Here is an 18601-nt window from a genome sequence, read left to right on the forward strand (position 1 = left end):
CCTGGCTCCCTAGAGGTCTTCAGACGCTTCTCCAACTTTTGGTTATGGTTATCCCTTTTTGTTCGAGTTAAACCATTGTTTAGAATTTAAGTCATCACTTGTTGTATTCATTTGTTCTTGTCCAAATACAACTCGTGTGACAGTATGATATCTAAAAAGACTGAAAGCGTCCATAGTTATAATAAATTACCGTCACTATTAATGGTGCTTGCTTTCGTGCGTCCAAGCTGAACCTTCTTTAGACGTTCATCTTTGGGATGTAGCTTCCTTAAGAGAGGAACTAGGGTATCGACAAGTCTGATGGGAAGCTGTTTCTCCGCAATCATGAGAAGAAGGCTCATCTCATATTCTGCAACATCTTCTTTTTTTGCTCCAGCAAAATAGGATTCGAGTTGTCTCCTTTGTCTCATAACTTCTTCATGCAAGGGAACCCGCAGCTTGTGGTCGCGACATTTGTCCATGTGATTTTTCAACACAGACTTGTGCTTCGTGAGCTAGGGGATACTGGAGCATGCCGGGACACCGGGTCAAGAGGGACAGTAGGGGGAAAAATAGTACATTTTAATAAAATTAAAATTTTTTTTAGTATGTTATTTACATACATACAATCTACTTTGGCATGAAATTTGAGTTTTGTCAATAACTGTATTAGTTATTAACAAAACAAAAAAACGGGTTTTTTTTAGTTAATTTTGTCTCCGCCATTTAATGTTTATAGAAAAAAATAATCGCAAATAACATGTAAATTTAATATGGAAATGAAGCTTAATCATTTCTTTATTGTTAAAAACAAAAATTATAATTTTCGATCAATTACTGTAGATAATATTAACGTTTTTAAAAAATACTCTTTATCGGGAAATCGGGACAGCTGTTTTTGACTAAAATGGGACATTAGTGGGCGGGTTTGGCCTTCAAGCCCATCAATCATCACCGAGCTCGAACCAGTGTAGAAAAACTAGTGAAATGTGAAATAGATTGCCCATTATAATTAATTAATTAATTATTATAACGAAGGGCACAGTTTTTCGATAACAACGGCTTCCACTACCCTCATTTGTTGTGGAATAAAAAATGGGCAATCTATTTCACATTTAACTAGTTTTTCTACATACTGTCGTTTGTCTTTTTCATCAAGTCCCTGTGCATAGTCACTTAATTCACAGATTGTTATTATGGGCTCCCTTATCAGCCCGCCAGTTTCCTCTACAACATCCATTTTTGTCTGCTACAGAAAGTAAACACGTCTACAAAAAAATTAATAATAAATAAAGTACAGTCTATATCGAGGTAAAATAAAAATTACAAGATTACCTGATAACGAAGGAATTTCGTGATCCAATTATGAATGGAAAGGAAGATAATTTCAATTGAAAAAATTAAAACTAAAACTACAACGGGCGAAACTCCGTAAGCCGCCATGCAAGAACTGTTACTAGTTCGTGTCCAATTTTTTTTTCACAATTTCATCGAACTAGCAACTTCGGACGTTAGCCAACTCTATACTGAATACTAAATATAATATATTAAATATACGTCCAACAACTAGACTTGAACCTATATCCTTTTTCTTAGTGATCCAGTGCTATACCACTGAGCTAATAGAGTTACGACTTCATATAAATATTTTGCAATATATATATACGTTAATTTGTATTTAATAGATATTACCAATTAATGACGGCAACATTGCATTCCTACATTTGGCAACATTGGAATTCTAGCAGAGCATTTATTCAGTTTACAAGTAGATACAGATCAGTTCAGTATACTTGGATCTCTGAATTCAGTAAAAGTATAGTAACAATAAAGTATATTTGGTCGGGTAAAATAGACTTTATCCCTGCTTGCTTTCGTCTAGCCTTTTCCGAATCCTTTCGTTTAGCTTTTCCTGAGGATATTTGCTCTCTTTAAACCTATTTGAAACACAATGACATTAATAAAACCAAACGCATTAATTGTGTATATTAATAAATAGTTGCCTGTTGTTCTGGAATAGGTGAAATTTCTCTAGTTCCATCAAAATCATTATAGTCACAATCAACATACTGCTCCATTGGTGTGATTTCTGGCTGGGCATCCTATGGTGTGACAGATTCCATGATCACATCGTCAATCTATGGGGAAATATTAGTTGCAAGTTGGGTATTAAATATACAATGGCCTTATGCATTCTTATTTATATTTGCGACTACCTGAACTGTTTCAATATCTGGACACCATTTGAGGTTCCCAGGGAACAATCAACCATTTTGCCTGCGTTTTAAACATGCAATGGTTTCCACACAATTTTTTATGATTATTATTGTTATTATTATATAAAGGGTTCTTGGTTATTGTATTGACATTGGAGCTAATGATTGGATAGTTATGGTCCGCAGCCAGTTGAAAGAGCACTGGCTTTATTTTTTTTTCAATGTCTTTGACACAGGCCAACGCCTTGGCTGACTTTGCCAACCTAGGTGGGCAGAATCAGCCAATGTTGGTTATTCATTAATAAATTTAGTCAATACGAATAGGTGTTAGTAATAGCAGTAATTCAGCATTCCCTACAGGTAATGTAGTGGCAGAGATTCTTAATATAATTAATTGTTCTTTTATGCTGATACATAACTTGATCTTGTGATGCAGATGCTTCTGTTTGTCACGCCGACTGAAAGGTTTTCTTACGCAGACACAGTTTTAGTTGACCAGTTTGATATTAAACCTGACATTACTCTGACAAAAACAATTAACATTCCGCTACCATACAAAACAAGATGAAATGGAACTCTTTTTTTTTCATGCCTTTCTGGCAAAAAAATCACAGCAGTGGAACTCAGATGAATGGACTCAGGCTTTACAGGACCCTACCACAAGCTATGCTGCAACAGTCCTTTCTGTCTATCAAACACCTGTTCAAGAATCATTCAATTTGATTAGAGATAAAGAATATGTAGGTATTCTGTTTTTCAATTTTTAGAATCATTTATTTAAACAATGTTTGTTAAACAGCTTGAAAAAGAGAAAAAAGAAAAACCAGTGACCCACATCTATTCCAAGTTAGTTTTGAATATATTGGATCACAAAGATTCTTCGTAAAGCGTCCCGCAATACTATAATAAAAAAAGAAAAAAAAAATTAAAATAAACAAAACAATTAAATATTTCTGGGGTGGTTGACAAGTCATCATCCATGCCGTGACTCGTTTTTCAATTGGCGGCCGAATTTCATCTACGATGAAAGATTCATCTGCCACCACGTCTGCTTCATGAGAATTATCATCTGCAGACGTGGATGGCATTAAATGAACAAGGGATCGCCTAATTTGATGTTAGATTTTAATTTTTGTTAAATGAAACAGAAAAAATAATATTACCGTCGCCGATTGGATCTTCCATTTTATCCATTTTGTCTTCTGTGGAAGGAACATTAACAAATGGAGTTGCATTTTGCAATTTGTATCTATTCCTCCTTCGTTTTTGTTTTTCTTTTCCTTCTTGGCTCCGTCCCCTATTTCTATTATTTCCAACTACATTGCTGTAATTGTAGAAATAATGAAAAATAACAAAGAATAAAACATGAATAAACATGAACAATGATTAAAAATTAAATAATAAAAATTTACTAAATATACTAAATAATAATAGATAAATAAATTAAATTGTTTTTCGGAACTTACCTAGTTAAATCCATTTTTGAAGGGACACTTTTTGTTGCTTCATGTTGCACAACTTGCATTGCAATACTCAGTTTTGAAAACAAGTCAAACACACACACGTGCAGCAAAAACTGAAGGTCAAAAAATCTTGCTCAATAAGGTTAATACACACGGGACTAGGGATAGGCCACGACCCTAATCGGGGTGGTTTTTGGTTTTTCATAATAAATAAATTGTATTTAATAATTTATCTTATTTAATAATTTATTTATATTTATCATTTTGATTTCGATAATCGATATAGATTTTTGATTATTTATAATCTATAATAATAAAATTTTCATTTATAGATAATCGATAAGTATTTTTATTTTGCACATATGTGAAGATTGAAGAACGCGCAACGCAGCTAATAGCTTTCTTTATTATTTCTTGAGTCGTCACGAGTTGTTTGTTTTAATTGGCCCAGGCATCATGCTGAATGCTGGAGGATATTCCAGTCTTGAGGTCTTCCATTTCTAGGACTGTCTTTGCGTCCGTGCCATCTTTAAACATAAGCATTTTTACCGCCTCATCAGTGGCGTCGTCTTCGATGACCTTTTTCCAGGTTAGCCAGTCCTTAACCTCGTCTCGGTTAAGGTGAAATGGTGCACAGGGTTGGTACACGTGCTTCCCGAGGTTTCCCAGGTCGAGCGTGTAGAATGACTGCGGTACTGGTACCGTGGTTGTCCAGGTAATACGCTGGAAGAATTTATTCCACTTTGAGTCGTTACCCCCGTTCTCGGTGGATGGCATGATAATAAAGCTTAGGTTGTCACAGCTTAGCTTAGGAGTCACAAATATGGGTATTTATAGACGTTAAAGCACATAACCCAGTTCAGTATGATTAAGGTCGGGAAGGTATGCAAGTGATTTCGCGTATCTCAAATTCCGTGCTGGAAACCACACGCGCCACTCCGGCAGTTATAGTAACAATGGTTTAATGTATCCATTTATGTTGGCAATACTCATCGTTAGGAGATGGGATTGTAGTAGCTAGCCCAAGGTTTGAGTGTGATAAGGGTTGGGCAGGTATGCTTTGTGATTTCGGGCACTTTTTTGTTAGGTGTTCGAAATCACAGGCATCCCTCAGCAATAATAATGTTGGCAATAATCACCATTAAGATTTGGTTGCAGTAGTTGGCCCAAGGCGTCCTCAACAGCAGCAGCATCAACAGGCGGAGCAGAAATGATTACGTACGCTGCTTTAAGCATCACCGCCCCACCCGGCGATGACAGCGGTGGTTATAAGAAATTCAGCGATGTTTTTTATGAAGGGTCATTGGCCCCCGCAGATGGAGCGGCCGTGATCACAAAAGTATTTGGTCAGCAATAACCACCGTCCCATCTGAAGGTGACGACGGTGATGGCATATAGTGTGGTCCATTGTTCCTTAATATTCCTCAATAAAAGGTATAGTGCTGTTGTTTATCTGGTGTTAACACCGAATAGGTCGGACTCGTTGGCGGGCAGTTCTTATGGATACTCATCGTCACCGTGTCCGACTGCCTGGTGATGACAGTGAGCGCGAAGGTTATGCATGTTGCGGCGATCGTCATCAGACGATGCTCAAGTGATTCCGCAGGAATTTGCGTAAAAAGTACGAGTGAGTTGGTAATACTCATCGTTAAATGGAATTACCCCAGTAGTTAATCCAATGCATGGTGGTACTTATCATAGGAGGGTGATAGCGGGGTGATAAAAAAGTGTTTCCAGTTCATCAGTAGGATGTCTAAACCGTCCCCTGAGGGGAAAAGAATTTCGGCCCACTCCTATATTCTTAAAGTTTAGATGGGCCGGCTGTGGCAGAGCCACAGCCACTGGACACCTTTTTGCAAGAAGAAAATAAGTTTAACGTTTACGGTGTGACAGAAAAGAGAAAGATATATCTATATATTATAGATGAGTGTGAACTCGGTTACGGGGTGGCAACCACAGTTCTTTCAGTAATTGTTCATCTGTCGTCATCAACGAATGGAAAATGAAAAAAACCAAAACGAAACATCCGAAGGGCTAGCGGGGGGTTGGGTTGTTTGTGAACCGAGCTTGGTGGGTGCGCTTTTTTACAACCCTCACGACTCAGATGAGTGCGAGCCACAGTAACGGGTGCATTACTCAATGAAACCCTCACGGTTAATCTTTTTCTTAGAACGGTTGGCCCAGCTTCTAGCTAGACCGAGAACCGCCAAACGGTTGTAAGGTGGTTTGTAAAACACACTACGAAAGGTTGCTGGTCTGATCAATGGTCGCCTCCCAGTCCCGGCATAGCGGTAGCGTTTTCCGAGTACGCCAAACGAAATATCAGGTTCCCAAAACAGCTAACGGGAGGTCTGGAGGGATTGTGAACCACGTTGATCGGGTGCGCTATTTGACAACCCTCACGACTCTTACGAGTGCGAACAATGGTAACGGGTGCATTCATCAATGACACCCTACCATTTCACTCTTTATTGCTCGATGGGCAGGATATATCACCTACCGGTGGTCCATTTTTGCCTTCAGCTAGACCAAGAACGGTTGTAAGGTACCACGGACATTAAAGACGTTTATCGAGGACGTCGAACGATCCCTAGTACGTATACGCGCTTGAAGCCGACGTATCATCCCTCTGACGATTCACACGTGGCATGGGCGCATTGTATACGGTTGGGGTGTTACAGGTCTAACAGTATGCTAGCCTTTAAAACATGCTTATATTTTGAGTAGAATTCCAATGTGAAAGGGTGCTGTTGCTTGTTCCAAAAACCAGGGCTGTAGGTGCCTTCTAATCGGGAATAATTCAGAGATAGTTTCAAAATATTCCTTGTATTTGGAAACATAAGAAATATTTGCTCAGTAATTCTTTAGTTAAGGCCCTCGGGAGCTAGTCTAGAAATTATCCGTTTGGGTGGCTTAAAACTGGGGGTATATTCAATAAAATCTGTCTGAGTGTCGGCAGGCTTGGGTGTGGTGGTCAGCTTAATGACAATTTGTTTAGCAGGCTTAACCTTAGCCGGTACAGGACGTAGAGTTTTTACGAGGGCTTCCTCCACAAATGGCGGTAGCTCAGCTTTGCCAGGTTGGTTAAGCTCTGTTAAGCTAGGTTCTTTAGTTTTCGTCCGGTTAGGGTATGTAATATCCATAACCTATTGTAGTAGCGTGGCCGAGGGGAGCCATAGGTATCGTCAATCTTTAGGCATCGTCCCACCGCTTGGATAGGGACGTACAATTATTGATGGTTGCTTGGTTGTGATTTCAGCGTAATGACTAACGTGGGGTTCGTTAAAGGAGTTGAGGTCCAATACTATCTTTTGGCTTCGAAGGCCGGGTAAAAGTTCAATTGGATCCATTACCTATGTAATTCCAATACTGAAGTGTTGTGGCACAAGGGTAAGGCTGGTACATGATAGTGGAAGTCGTCTGGTTACACTAATAATGAAAGCCATAGTTAAATTAACGAGGCTGAAAGAATGTCAGTAGTTTTAGAGTAAACTTCTAAACTTCTACAGGAAAAATTTCAACAAAAGAGCACAGTTAGTCAATGAGTAGAGTATCAAACAAAGTTACTTACCTTCCCCACCAGTCAATTGATTTCACTCGACACGAGAATATTGCATCGTTGGCACGCCACTCCAAAATGTCTTTACGCACTGGTTAAACCGTTTTCCGTTACAAATTTCACACAGGCTGTCCTGATTGATATCGAAACGCCAAAGAGGTGATATAAATCATATGAACTCGACATAAAATTTCTTGGGCATCGGGAACGTTGTAGACCTAAAAAACCAATACAATATCAGAATACATGAATGCCTTCGATCATGGTGTCTCTACGATGTCAGTATCACGTTAAGATTGTTTGAAATCGTTGAATTGTTAAACTAACCGCTTACTAATGGAGCAGATTTCTAAGCATACTAGACGGTTCGTATAGTTCGTTAGCTACCCAAACAAGATGCAAAAAAACCAAAAAAAAAACATTACACTCACATTAGTTTATTCACTAAGATTTCGGCTTTTGGGTTTACCCACCACATCCATTTTTCATCACCCGTGATCCCCTGTCGATATGGACTTCATCCGTAAAACATGAAATAAATAAGAATTATCTGTCAGCTTCCTCAAAGGCTTTGAATAACATAGTAAATGGTATTACCCGTAAATTGTTGTGGATTCCGCAAATCAAGAGACTCCGAAACATTTTATACGGAAACGTTGCTGAGAGAGTCACCTGCCAAAAGGGACAGTTCGTCCTGTAGTCTCATCCACGGGTTAAATAAAAGAAAATCCGATAGAGAATAACTGCCTCCTGACCCATAAAAAGAATAAATTGCATGAAATTATTGAATCTGTGCGAGAAGCAACCAAAACAAATAGAAAGCTGCGTGTCAATTGCAAGAAGCGAAAATTGTGAGATAATTAAATGGCAAGAAGAAATATCAAGAACACATTGGCATATTACAGTATCCTGCACAAAAATCCGAACACCACGTTTTTCTTTAAAAGGGAGGGTAGACGGGGTGATGGACACATAGGGCAGAATTCGGTAAGTCTAGACATTTTTTTATGCCTTGAGGTATTACGCTTTGAGGCAAGTAACAGGTCGGGACATTTTTGCAACCCCCAGGGTGGTGTGTTTTTGTTAACGACAATTGGAAATTTAGGGCTTGGGCTTAGTAATGTTTCTTACCGAAACAATTTAGCTTATGTTTCAGCTGGGGATTTTGAATCCGGTTGTTTGGGGATTTTGAAATCCCCAAAAAACAAAAACAAAAAAACCAAGAAATGTTTCCTGTTTTTTTAATTAATGGGAAGGCGGGGCAATACCATAAGCCTTTTGGTCGAGTAGACCAAAAGCAATATCTATACTTCTACGGGTCGTTTGGGGCCAGTTATTCCGCATAAGTATAGTGGCGAGTTATCTAGGTATCCCAGCCTGTGGGCATTGTAGTAGTTTCAGGTGGCTGGCTGCCATGGATATCTTGTTCGTGTGTTTGACAGAGATCGTGTGATTGCCTTTATGACACCAGGTGTAGCACCTCCTAGGTCACGATCCCAGGGCTGTGGTGGGCAGAAACAGCCCGCCACCAGGGGCTAACCTGTGGTTATGTCTTTTTCGTTGTTTGGCTTGTATGGTACAAGATCCCATTGAGGGTTGGCTTCTAAGCGCAAGGATAAAAATAAAAATTTAGAAAATAATTGATTTTATTTTGGGTTCAGGTCCGGGCTGGCCGAAGAATGGCGAAGGATATAACAGAGTGCGGGACTCCCGCACAGGCTTACGCTTCTACCACAACGGTGGTCTGTCTAGCTAGGCTGAGATCTGCCCGCGTTAAGGTGAGGCTGGTCAGTCAGGCTCCCGTATGGTCTCCGTTCCTGCCCTTTCGAACCAGACCAGAGTAATGGTGGTCGAGTCTTGTTAAAATTCATGTGTTTTTGCGATCTAGCTCTATACTGGACCCTGTTGAGAAAACTTTAAAAAGAAAAGTTTTTCCATTTTTGCTTTATACACTTTTTGACTAAAATTTTTCTATCGTATCAAACGCTCTTTGATAGATCTCGACGAGTACTATCTATTTCTGGTATTTTGTTTAATTTTAGAGCTTTATTTTAGCCGTAGTTCATCTTTGCAATTTAATGATTCATTCTGGGGGGGGGGGAGGATTTATTTATTGTATTGAATATTGTATTGTATATTATTTTATTTTTTAAACTTTCAAATACATTTCGATAGATTGAATTATGGGGGAAATTATGGAGTACATTTTACAACCATATGGTAAGCTTTTTATTATTTTATTTTATATTTTGTGTTTTATAATTTTTTTTTTTATTAAAAAGACATAAAAAACCCATTTGAACAAAGTTTATAAAAAAACAGAGGGAGAGAATTAATATTACGGCTTGTAGGGCTAAGCTAATCTTCGAAAGTCACTTCATGGTCGGTCACATCTTCGTCGCCTGAATCCTTTTCGGACTCGACGGCTTCAATGAATAGCGTACCGTCGCCAAGCTGGACTTCCTTATCTTGTTTATACCGTTCGAAGGATGAAGCACCCGCATGGAGCCGTTTCAACCGGCATACGTCGTGGGACATCATGATGATTTCGCCCTTGTCGTCGATGAACGTGCTTTTTCTTTTTTCATGGCAATATGCTTTTTTAGAGCAGCAATGTCGGTCTTCTATGATTCAATAAATTGCAAAATTTCTTATTTCGATTGCTCCTGCTGTTCCATGTGCTCGATGCGTTGCCTATCCCATTCAAAATTAATTAATTATAAGATAGCAGTAAGTCAGGTCCAATTCAAACAAACTTCAATTTTGATTTGCGTCTGACGAGTTCTTGGTTTGCGAGGACAGCGCAACACTTGTTGGAGCATGCTCTGCACGATAGCTTTCGTTGCTGTTTGATATCCCTATCTGCAAGATGAATGACACAATAGTTAATAGTACATCCTGCTGGCTCTCGAAAATGCATTGGAGATGGTGTTTTCCTGAAATTTATTAGAAGTTATTTATATAAAACATAGAAAAGCTATATTTTACTGTTCTCTTGAAAAATTCCCGTCCTGCATCAGCTTAAAATGCACCCCATGCCTTTAGAAGGCCATATTCAGAGGAACCTGGTAGGTAATTCTTGAGATGGAAATACAGCTTCAGAAATGATGTCATAAAGAAAATTCCAAGTGTTTTGGGATTTCCAGGCCAATATCCCGAGCCAATGTAGTCCTCAAGTTCCGCGTTCATTACGCCATCACAACGGGAACACTTAAACGAAGTGCAGTGTAGATCAAATCGACCTGAAATTAAAACTGAAAAGTAACGTGAATGCGATGAGCTTTTATGATTGAGAAATACCTTCTTCCGAGATCACAGTACAGTGTTTGGTTCCAGCAACAAGTACCAATGTACCTTTAGTTCCAAGTTTCTTGCAATTCTCAGTTCTGCATCTTGCTGGAACAAAAACGCGCATTCCGATATCTTTTTGAACAAAAAAAAGTGTTATCTAGTTATCACAGTCAGAGAAATAAAAAAAGTAACTTGATATAACTCACTGAGCGGTCGATTTTCAACTCCATAAAACTCGTGAGTCAAACTCGTCTTGACTCAAACTCCTTCATGAACAGCCTTCTGTCGTGGAAAGATCTGGTTGAATGAATTTTAACATCACAGTCCGGGCAAAGGTGATTCTTGCAGTCATCCAAACAACGAATAATAATTGTAAGCTCCTGCTTACAATAATCGCATCGCTCGGCGTCACAAGCCTCAGCCGACACAAACGCGCCGAAAAGTCGAGGGGTAAATTCATTCCAGGTGCTGTTGTCTATCGTAACTCCTTTACTCCATTGGGATTCTTGCTTTTTTTTATCGGCTTCAATTCCAGCAATATGGGCAGCATTTTCTTCTATCGCTTCTTTCTCAGTGGTCGCGAAGTCTACGAGGAAACCATCACCTTGGCGTCCGTCTTCGTATGCATAAAAAGATACTCTGGTGCTGGTAAAATCAAAGTAGCAACTTCTTCAGCAACTTTTGCTGCATGCTTTCTGTTGTCATCTTTTGCTTCACGTTCGATAACAACCAGTTTTCCTTCCGAATAGCTGTTACCTGTAAAAGAACAGAGGATAGGAATCCCTCTAATTTCTATTATATATGAAATATACAGTAATACGTGCAAGTTTCTTTAGCAGGCAAATGGGTCTATATCCTTTCATTTTCTTTGGACGGAAGGGATACTATGATGCCTACCATACCCTCGTTTTCTTTTCATTCTTCTCTTCCTCTACGTTTCAGTAAATTTTCCTAATTTTAATTTTGCACTTTTTTCGCGGGCTGCAAAGAAAGAGAAATAGGAATAGCATAAAGGGGTACGGAAGGCACCAAACTATCCCCTCCATAAAAAAGAAATAGAAGGATATAGACCCATTTGCCTGCTAAAGAAACTTTCACGCATGTTTGTACATATCAATCATGCGAGTAAAAAAATTTACTCAAAATTTTTGACTGAAAACGTTGACTGAAAGCAAATGCAGCTGGAGATTTACTTGTAGTTGGCTCTGCATGATTTGATCCGAGTATAATATCTTCCAACAGGTCTCCTGAAAATATACAGTTGAATATTAATTATATAAGCAAGTGTTTTGTTCACATAAAGCAAATAAAGTAGCAAAGTTTAATTGCTGAACTATCTAACCAATAGCTAGGCAGACCTCTCCTACTCCCCATATAAAAACTCAGATTCCAAACATGTATTCACAAGCTAATAAGAAAATGTCTTTCAAGGATTTGATTAAAGGTCTACCAGCCGTTTGGCCATCTCTCCTAGTTTCGATTGATCTCAATCGGCTACGACCGATAACACCGAGATATGAGCTAAATTAGTTGGAGGCTAAGAGGAAGCGGGTTCAGCAGGCATTATTAGTTGCTGCTAAGCAAAAACCATCTAAGGATAATAACTTGGCTAAGACTAAATCTCATGGTCGTTTTCAGACACCTGCCATGCGTAAAGTAGTAGCGGCCAGGGCAAAGATTGCGAGTCCTTACCACGTTATGTTGGGGGGGGGGAAGGTTCTAAAACCTGCCATCGTACGACAAGCAGAACCTACTGAGAGGAAGCGATGGTAGCGGAGATAGACCGCGAGACCGATTCAGGATCTCGGCAATCGCCTATTCCGATTGAGTCAGAAAAGTCAGCATAATAATGCAAACACGATTTTAATAGAATTTGAAATTTTACCTCGAGATGTTCCAAGATATAGGGAGGATTAGTCATATCTAATCGGAGCATACATCCATCTGGAATCACTCGAACAAGTTGTCACAAGTGTTCCGGCAAGGAAGTGCCAATATCTCTGCCGTAAGCGCCTGTATCTTCTGATGTCAACCAAATTTCACAAATGCCTTCTTGAAAAGATTGAATTGCACGAGCAACGATTTCTTCCGGAGGATAACTGCCCAGTTCTCCTCTAGCATGCTTCGTCTTGCAGTAGGTGCACTGATTCAAGCAACCAGTATTGATTTGGATGATTTCTATCAATGGATTCTTCGAATTTTCGGCAACAGCAACGATGCTCCTTCGGCTTTCTTCTTTTCTGCGTCCTTTTTCGTGCCCAAAAGACCCACAGAATGACCTGAGAAGTGAACTTTTGTGAACTTGAATTAAGAACGACATACAAGTGAATTTACCTTTCAGAGTTTCCTCTACAACTTCGACCACCCTGTCTATTTGCTGAACGCCGATGATGCTCAACCCTTGCAAATAGTTTGCTTTTTGTTGTCCCTGTGGAACTAAAATTGAAATTTTATGTTATCCAAAAGAGGTAGAGGACTAAAAAATTTTATTGCTTACTACATCCTGCTACGACAACTGGTGTACCTCTAGCTCTTCCGTCATCAATTTCATTTTTTAAATGATCTTCTGCTGGTGTTTTGAGAGTGCATGAGTTCAGAATTCACAAATCTGCTTCATATTTTGCATCTAGTAGGGAAAGTTCTAACATTAATCCTTCACTGTATGATGAAAAAATGTTGTTTACCTGTCAACAAATAGACATAGGCTGCAGGTTGTCCTGCCATGTACTCAGAGTCAGAACTATTGTGTGCACACCCTAGAATCAGATAAACACATCAATATATAAGTTGTGTTTCTAATTTTGTTATTCAGATACCCCAAGTTTTCACCCAGATTTTTTGGGTTCCAGGAATAATGCTTCCATTTTTCTTCGATGGATGATCAATGTGGTTTGCTTTTGCTGGATCTTTGCAACTGTGAACTCGTTTCCCAACTGCATTAGACCTGGCTGTAGATCTTTCCAATCCCGTCAAGTCTCCTTCTCCTACAATATTTTCGATATCGTCCAACCAGTCATCGTCGCAGACCGACATCTTAAATGTGTACGCTACCCCTGTGATTATGACGACGCGTCTTGATGTGGAAAAGAATGTCTAACTGGTTACTCGGTTGTACTAAGTAAAACAAATATAGCTCAAAAACCGAATGCTAACAATTTTGGCGGCAAGTAATTCAATATCGTTTGGAACAAGAACATTTGTGCTTGGGTCGTATTCCGAACGGCGACTTGAACTTAAGGAAAACTTGACTTGAAACAACCTAAGTTAAGTCCGAGTTAAGTCAAATTTTGAGCTAAAGTTAGAAACTTTCAATCTCAAGTCAAGGTGTTATTCCGAACACAAAAAGATGAAGTTTTTCCCAGGACTTAACTTAGATTTTTTACTCAGCCTTAAAATGCAACTTGCTTTAAATTGGCAACTCAGCCAATGGCAGAGGACGTTGCTCAAAATTTTTCTCGTGGTTGCAGACGAATTTTAAGTGTCTAAGTCATAGCAAAAAGAAGTTGGAACTTGTACGCAAAGTGACTCAAAATTGCTGTGATTGTACTTTTGTTTACATAGTTGTTTTTTAAATGAGTCGCGATAAAGCTCAGAAAAGGCAGCGTGATATTTGGGTTGAAGAGGAAACCTACACCCTTTTGGGTGTAGGTTACATAATAAATAAAATAAAATATATAAAACGCTTTTTGGCTCGTCAATTTTCGGCTCGCAATTCATTATCACTCCCCGTAGATAAATCGTCAAAATTATCAGTTAAATTTCCCATATCCTCTAAGAATTCATCAATGACGTCATTACAATAATCGGCCATTGTGTAAACAAACGCAACGCCACTGCCTATTCTCACCGCTACTTATAGAACTTAAGCCCGTAAGTCAGTTTTAAGGCACCTTAAAGGTACCTTGAGATTCGAGAGACTTAACTTAGTTTTAATGCTCGACTTTTGAGTTTTCAAGTCCAAGTTTCTTACTTGGATTGAAATTTTTTGGTTCGGAATTCAACTTCGGTTTAAGTCTGAAAATTTTTTAAAGTCAAGTAGGAAAAACGCCTAAGTCAAGTCCAAGTCAAGTCTTAGTCGACGTTCGGAATACGACCCCTTGTCAGAGTCATAGAGAGGATGGTTCGCTAGCTATGGGAAAATTTCCCATAAGCTGCTGTGTCACTTTTTTGCCTCTGACGCTACTGCCACCTAGCGGATAAAGGCGAGGCTTATTTCACACATGACTTGCACGAACCAATGAGGTTTGAAAGCTTTGCGCTATACCTAAACACAATCCCATATGCTGTATACCGCTTGTACAATAACAAGTTGAATATATTTCGATATTTCTTTTTTAACCTTTAAATAATGGTTATTTTGAAAAGCATTTATTAGTACAACCCGCTGGTTAGTTTGAAAAACAAATGAACATTAAACCTTTGTTTGGGTATTTTATTGGTGAAAATTTTGGCAAGTTTGAAATAGGCAATTTATAAGCATAAATTATAAATTTTATCTAAGTTTTTGGTATCTGAATTTCGACAGAATTCGAAAGAAGCAACGATGTTGAATTGTTTAACATCAGATGTATCACGGGCATTCACCTTTGAACTATTATGCAATGATAAGCAAATAGCTGAGGTTACTTCCGTTGTTGGATGTTGCCAATCATCCCTTAGCCCTATATTACAATCAGGTATTATTTTAGATCAAAGTGAATTTTAAGAAGTCTGTGAAATAAAAGTTACCCCCATCACAAGTCACAGCTGATGTAGTAACATCAGATGGAACATCAGAATAATCAGATGTATCACGGGCATTCACCTTTGGACTATTATGCAATGGTAAGCAAATAGCTGAGGTTGCTTCCGTTGTTGGATGTTGCCAATCATCTCTTAGCGCTATATTTCAATCAGGTATTATTTTAAATCAAAGTGAATTTTAAGAAGTCTGTGAAATAAAAGTTACCCCCATCACAAGTCACAGCTGATGTAGCCACGGCTACAACAGGATTCGGCAATACCATAGAAGCTGACTGCTGATTAATTTCCTGACAAGCACGAATATCCAACAAGTGGCTATTATTTTTTGTTGACCCACTTATTGACGTTGCTTGTGTCATTGAATCTTGCATTCCATCAAAGAGATCTTTAAATTAATATCATAATATTATTAAGTAAGAATCTTTTGTTTTGGAAAGCTTCGACAAAACTTACCACCAGTGAAAATGACATCTGATGTAGTGGCATAAATAGTACTGGTGTTGCTTGATGGTGATAATCCTGCATGTTTTTGTTGCGTTGCTTTCCCTCTGCAAGCTGGTTTATTCTCTTTGTTTGAAATGATGATGGAAGCAATATTTTTAGCAACTAAAGGCTTACGAACAGCAGGTGCTGGCTGTGTAATCCCTACTTCAAGTAAAAATTATCAGTTACTTAGTGCATAATATTGGTAAACCATAACTTGTTCAATACATACCTAAACAGTGCTTGGGAATGGCTCTAATCTGCAACTTCGACACTTGATTGGGATAAAATATATTTTGGATCGTTTTCCCTTTCACTATGTCTCCATGGTCAAAATGACGAGTGCACAGTCTTGACCACTGCGTTAGTCCGTTCTTTGAAATCACTTCTTGCCATTCAAGCACTTTTTTCCCTGCTTTGAAGCTCCGCACGCCATTTTCTTTGTCTTCTGGAATTTTTCCATAAATGAAACAAGAATTCACCATGTTTTAAAACAACCTTTAAATTTCAAAATCAAAATTTCGCTCACAGTACCATGGTAGCATGGTAATAACGGTTGCTAACTGAAAATGGCGATACATGATAGTTCATGCATTTTCTTCTTAGGCGGCAGCACTTTCACAGTCAAGAGAGGAGGAGACAAATATCACGTTACTGTCCCCAGCCTCCAAAAAAGTCGCCTCAACGGCTTATGGGAAATTCTCCCATAGCTCGCGAACCATCCTCTCTATGACTCTGCCCTTGTTGTTCGTTCCGAAAATTTGATCTAGCCTAGCAGACTACTCTACACGTGCCTCACAATTTCTGCGAAGCCTCTTCTGATCCCAATTGCTCAAATGCCATTGGCCTGTAAGAGCGTATGCAAATAAGGCCACTGGGTGTCCGCCTTCGAGATTTAGTTGGGCATACGTCAATGGCTGAACCGGGCTGAATGGTGAAGTGGCGCGCTATTGCGCAATTATTCAATTTAAAAAACAGCAACGGGATAGCCTAGTTTGAAACCAAGTACCGGTTAGGTTGATCAATAATCAAATAATAATATAAAAATAATGAAAGGCCCGCGATGGCTAAAATAAGTAAAATAGTTGTAGTGCCAAAACGCTACGGTGGGTTAGGTTAGGTTAGGATCGCGCATTTCGTCGTTGTCTTTGCCACTAGATGGCACCACACGAATGACTGATTGTACAAGCAGTTTTCACGGCTGACTTCATTGTTCTTAAAATGCTAATAAAACAAATGACAATTGACAGCCGCGTACGATGTTTGTAAACAAACAGTCAAACACAAAATAAAAGTTACAAAATGAACACAAACACCAACAGATTTGAAATTCTGCTAAGACACGTAGTTTAATACGGCGAATCGAATAAGAAATAAATGAAAACGAAAAGTTCCCCAGTTTACACTCGATAATTCCCCCCAATTTTGCAGCCAATCACAAACCGGCGGGAACCTCAAAAATTTGAATTTCGATCGAATAAATAAATATATAAAATGAAGAAAAACACCAACAGACTTGAAAATTTTCCCAGACACGTAGTTTAATACGGCGAGTCGAATAAAAAATAAATAAAAACGAAAAGTTCCCCAGTTTACACGCAAGCAAGCAGGCATGCTTACTTGCTTATAAATATTTTTCATTAAAAACATGTAAAAAAGATCTAAAAAAATTTCACAAAATTTAGAAAACCTGGAAAATATGAAAAATACGAAAAAATACGAAAAAACACGAAAAATATGAAAAAATGTTAAAAACATGAAAAATGCAAAAAAAAAGAAAAAATTGAAAAAATATGAAAAAACAAAATACATTTAAAAATTAATTTTTATTTTCAAATTCGTAAACCCAAATAACGAGTCGATGATGTGTGCTTCGTGTTACAACCAGTTATGTACAAATTTACCATTATTGTCAATTACATAGCTAATTATAATTTATTTTAAAACATTAGGTACCCAATGACGATCCAACTAGCACATTCGATAAACGTGTCTGTAAAGCCGGGTGTTACTAAACTATGGACTTGGACAGTCCAAAATGGACTTCTAAAATATGGACTTCCCGCGGAAACTACGGACTTCGTCAGATGCCGTTGCCTGTCAAAGTCCATATTTAAGAACTGCTTTTTTATACTAAAATATGGACTTAGCGCAAATACCATGGACTTGGAGAGAAACATGAAACAAACAAATGTAAGCGACCGACAGTGACAAACAGTCGCATAAGGTTCATCAGATCTTTGCTTTATAAAACTTTTCTTTATTACGAATTAACTTCTTACCTGAATGTCACAACTTGGTCTCCACGAGACGGTCTCGAAGGGTCGAGACCGTCACCGCTACATCCCAGTGGGACTATTCCGGCCCTCTGATTGGCTCTCTCCTTCTTCTCACCCTAAAGCCCCTCCACCCCTTCTGCTTGTGGTGTGTGGTGTGTGTCGGGCGTGTGTGGAGTTTTTCGTCGGGCTGTCGCCTTCATTTGTTTATTTTTCGTGTGTTTATTTATACTATTTATGTTTACTTTTATTGTTTGTAACTTATTCTAATACACTATTTATACCTTTATTAAATCGTTTTTCAATTTATAAAACAAGAATGAATTAAACATCTGTATGTTTCAATTAGAATTATTGTAAATTATCACCCATGGGCAACTGGGTTGGTGCGGGCCGGAGAAAAACGGTTTCAAAACCCGATTTTGGGAGAATCGGGAAAACTATAAGTCCTAAAGCTTTAACAATTATTGGAATGGATACATCTTGATAAGATCTATCCATTTCTGAAAAAATATTGCTTAAATATTACTTATTGGAAGAGTAAACCGATTTTCCATTTTTCAGGTAGGTCGGTGCGGTTAAGCGGGTATC

General features: G+C 38.5%; 1 protein-coding gene, 1 long non-coding RNA gene and 2 pseudogenes across 3 annotated transcripts; 1 reads left to right on the top strand and 3 right to left on the bottom strand.

The window, feature by feature from the left end:
* The first annotated feature begins 1744 nt into the window (after window positions 1-1744).
* On the top strand, window positions 1745-3150 carry LOC116922624. Its single transcript, XR_004394111.2, has 3 exons — window positions 1745-2555; window positions 2632-2935; window positions 2995-3150. It is a non-coding gene; the product is annotated as an uncharacterized LOC116922624 (long non-coding RNA).
* A 6718-nt stretch (window positions 3151-9868) lies between these two features.
* On the bottom strand, window positions 9869-11882 carry LOC116928717 (annotated as a pseudogene).
* A 345-nt stretch (window positions 11883-12227) lies between these two features.
* Window positions 12228-13739, bottom strand: LOC116923373 (annotated as a pseudogene).
* A 1121-nt stretch (window positions 13740-14860) lies between these two features.
* Window positions 14861-16573, bottom strand: LOC116922565. 2 transcript variants are annotated; one of them, XM_032928935.2, is made up of 5 exons: window positions 15967-16573; window positions 15705-15896; window positions 15457-15636; window positions 15237-15389; window positions 14861-15169 (listed from the first exon to the last, which is right to left on the bottom strand). In XM_032928935.2, the coding sequence occupies exons 1-5, from the start codon at window positions 16217-16219 to the stop codon at window positions 14979-14981; spliced, it is 969 nt and encodes a 322-aa protein (XP_032784826.2). In that variant the 5' UTR covers window positions 16220-16573; the 3' UTR covers window positions 14861-14978. The 2 variants fall into 2 exon arrangements, with proteins under 2 accessions (XP_032784826.2, XP_032784825.2); XM_032928934.2 differs by having other exon boundaries at window positions 15705-15899; window positions 15967-16572.
* Window positions 16574-18601: the final 2028 nt, after the last annotated feature.

The sequence above is a fragment of the Daphnia magna genome, linkage group LG5 (genome assembly GCF_020631705.1).
Source record: "Daphnia magna isolate NIES linkage group LG5, ASM2063170v1.1, whole genome shotgun sequence".
Taxonomy (NCBI): domain Eukaryota; kingdom Metazoa; phylum Arthropoda; class Branchiopoda; order Diplostraca; family Daphniidae; genus Daphnia; species Daphnia magna.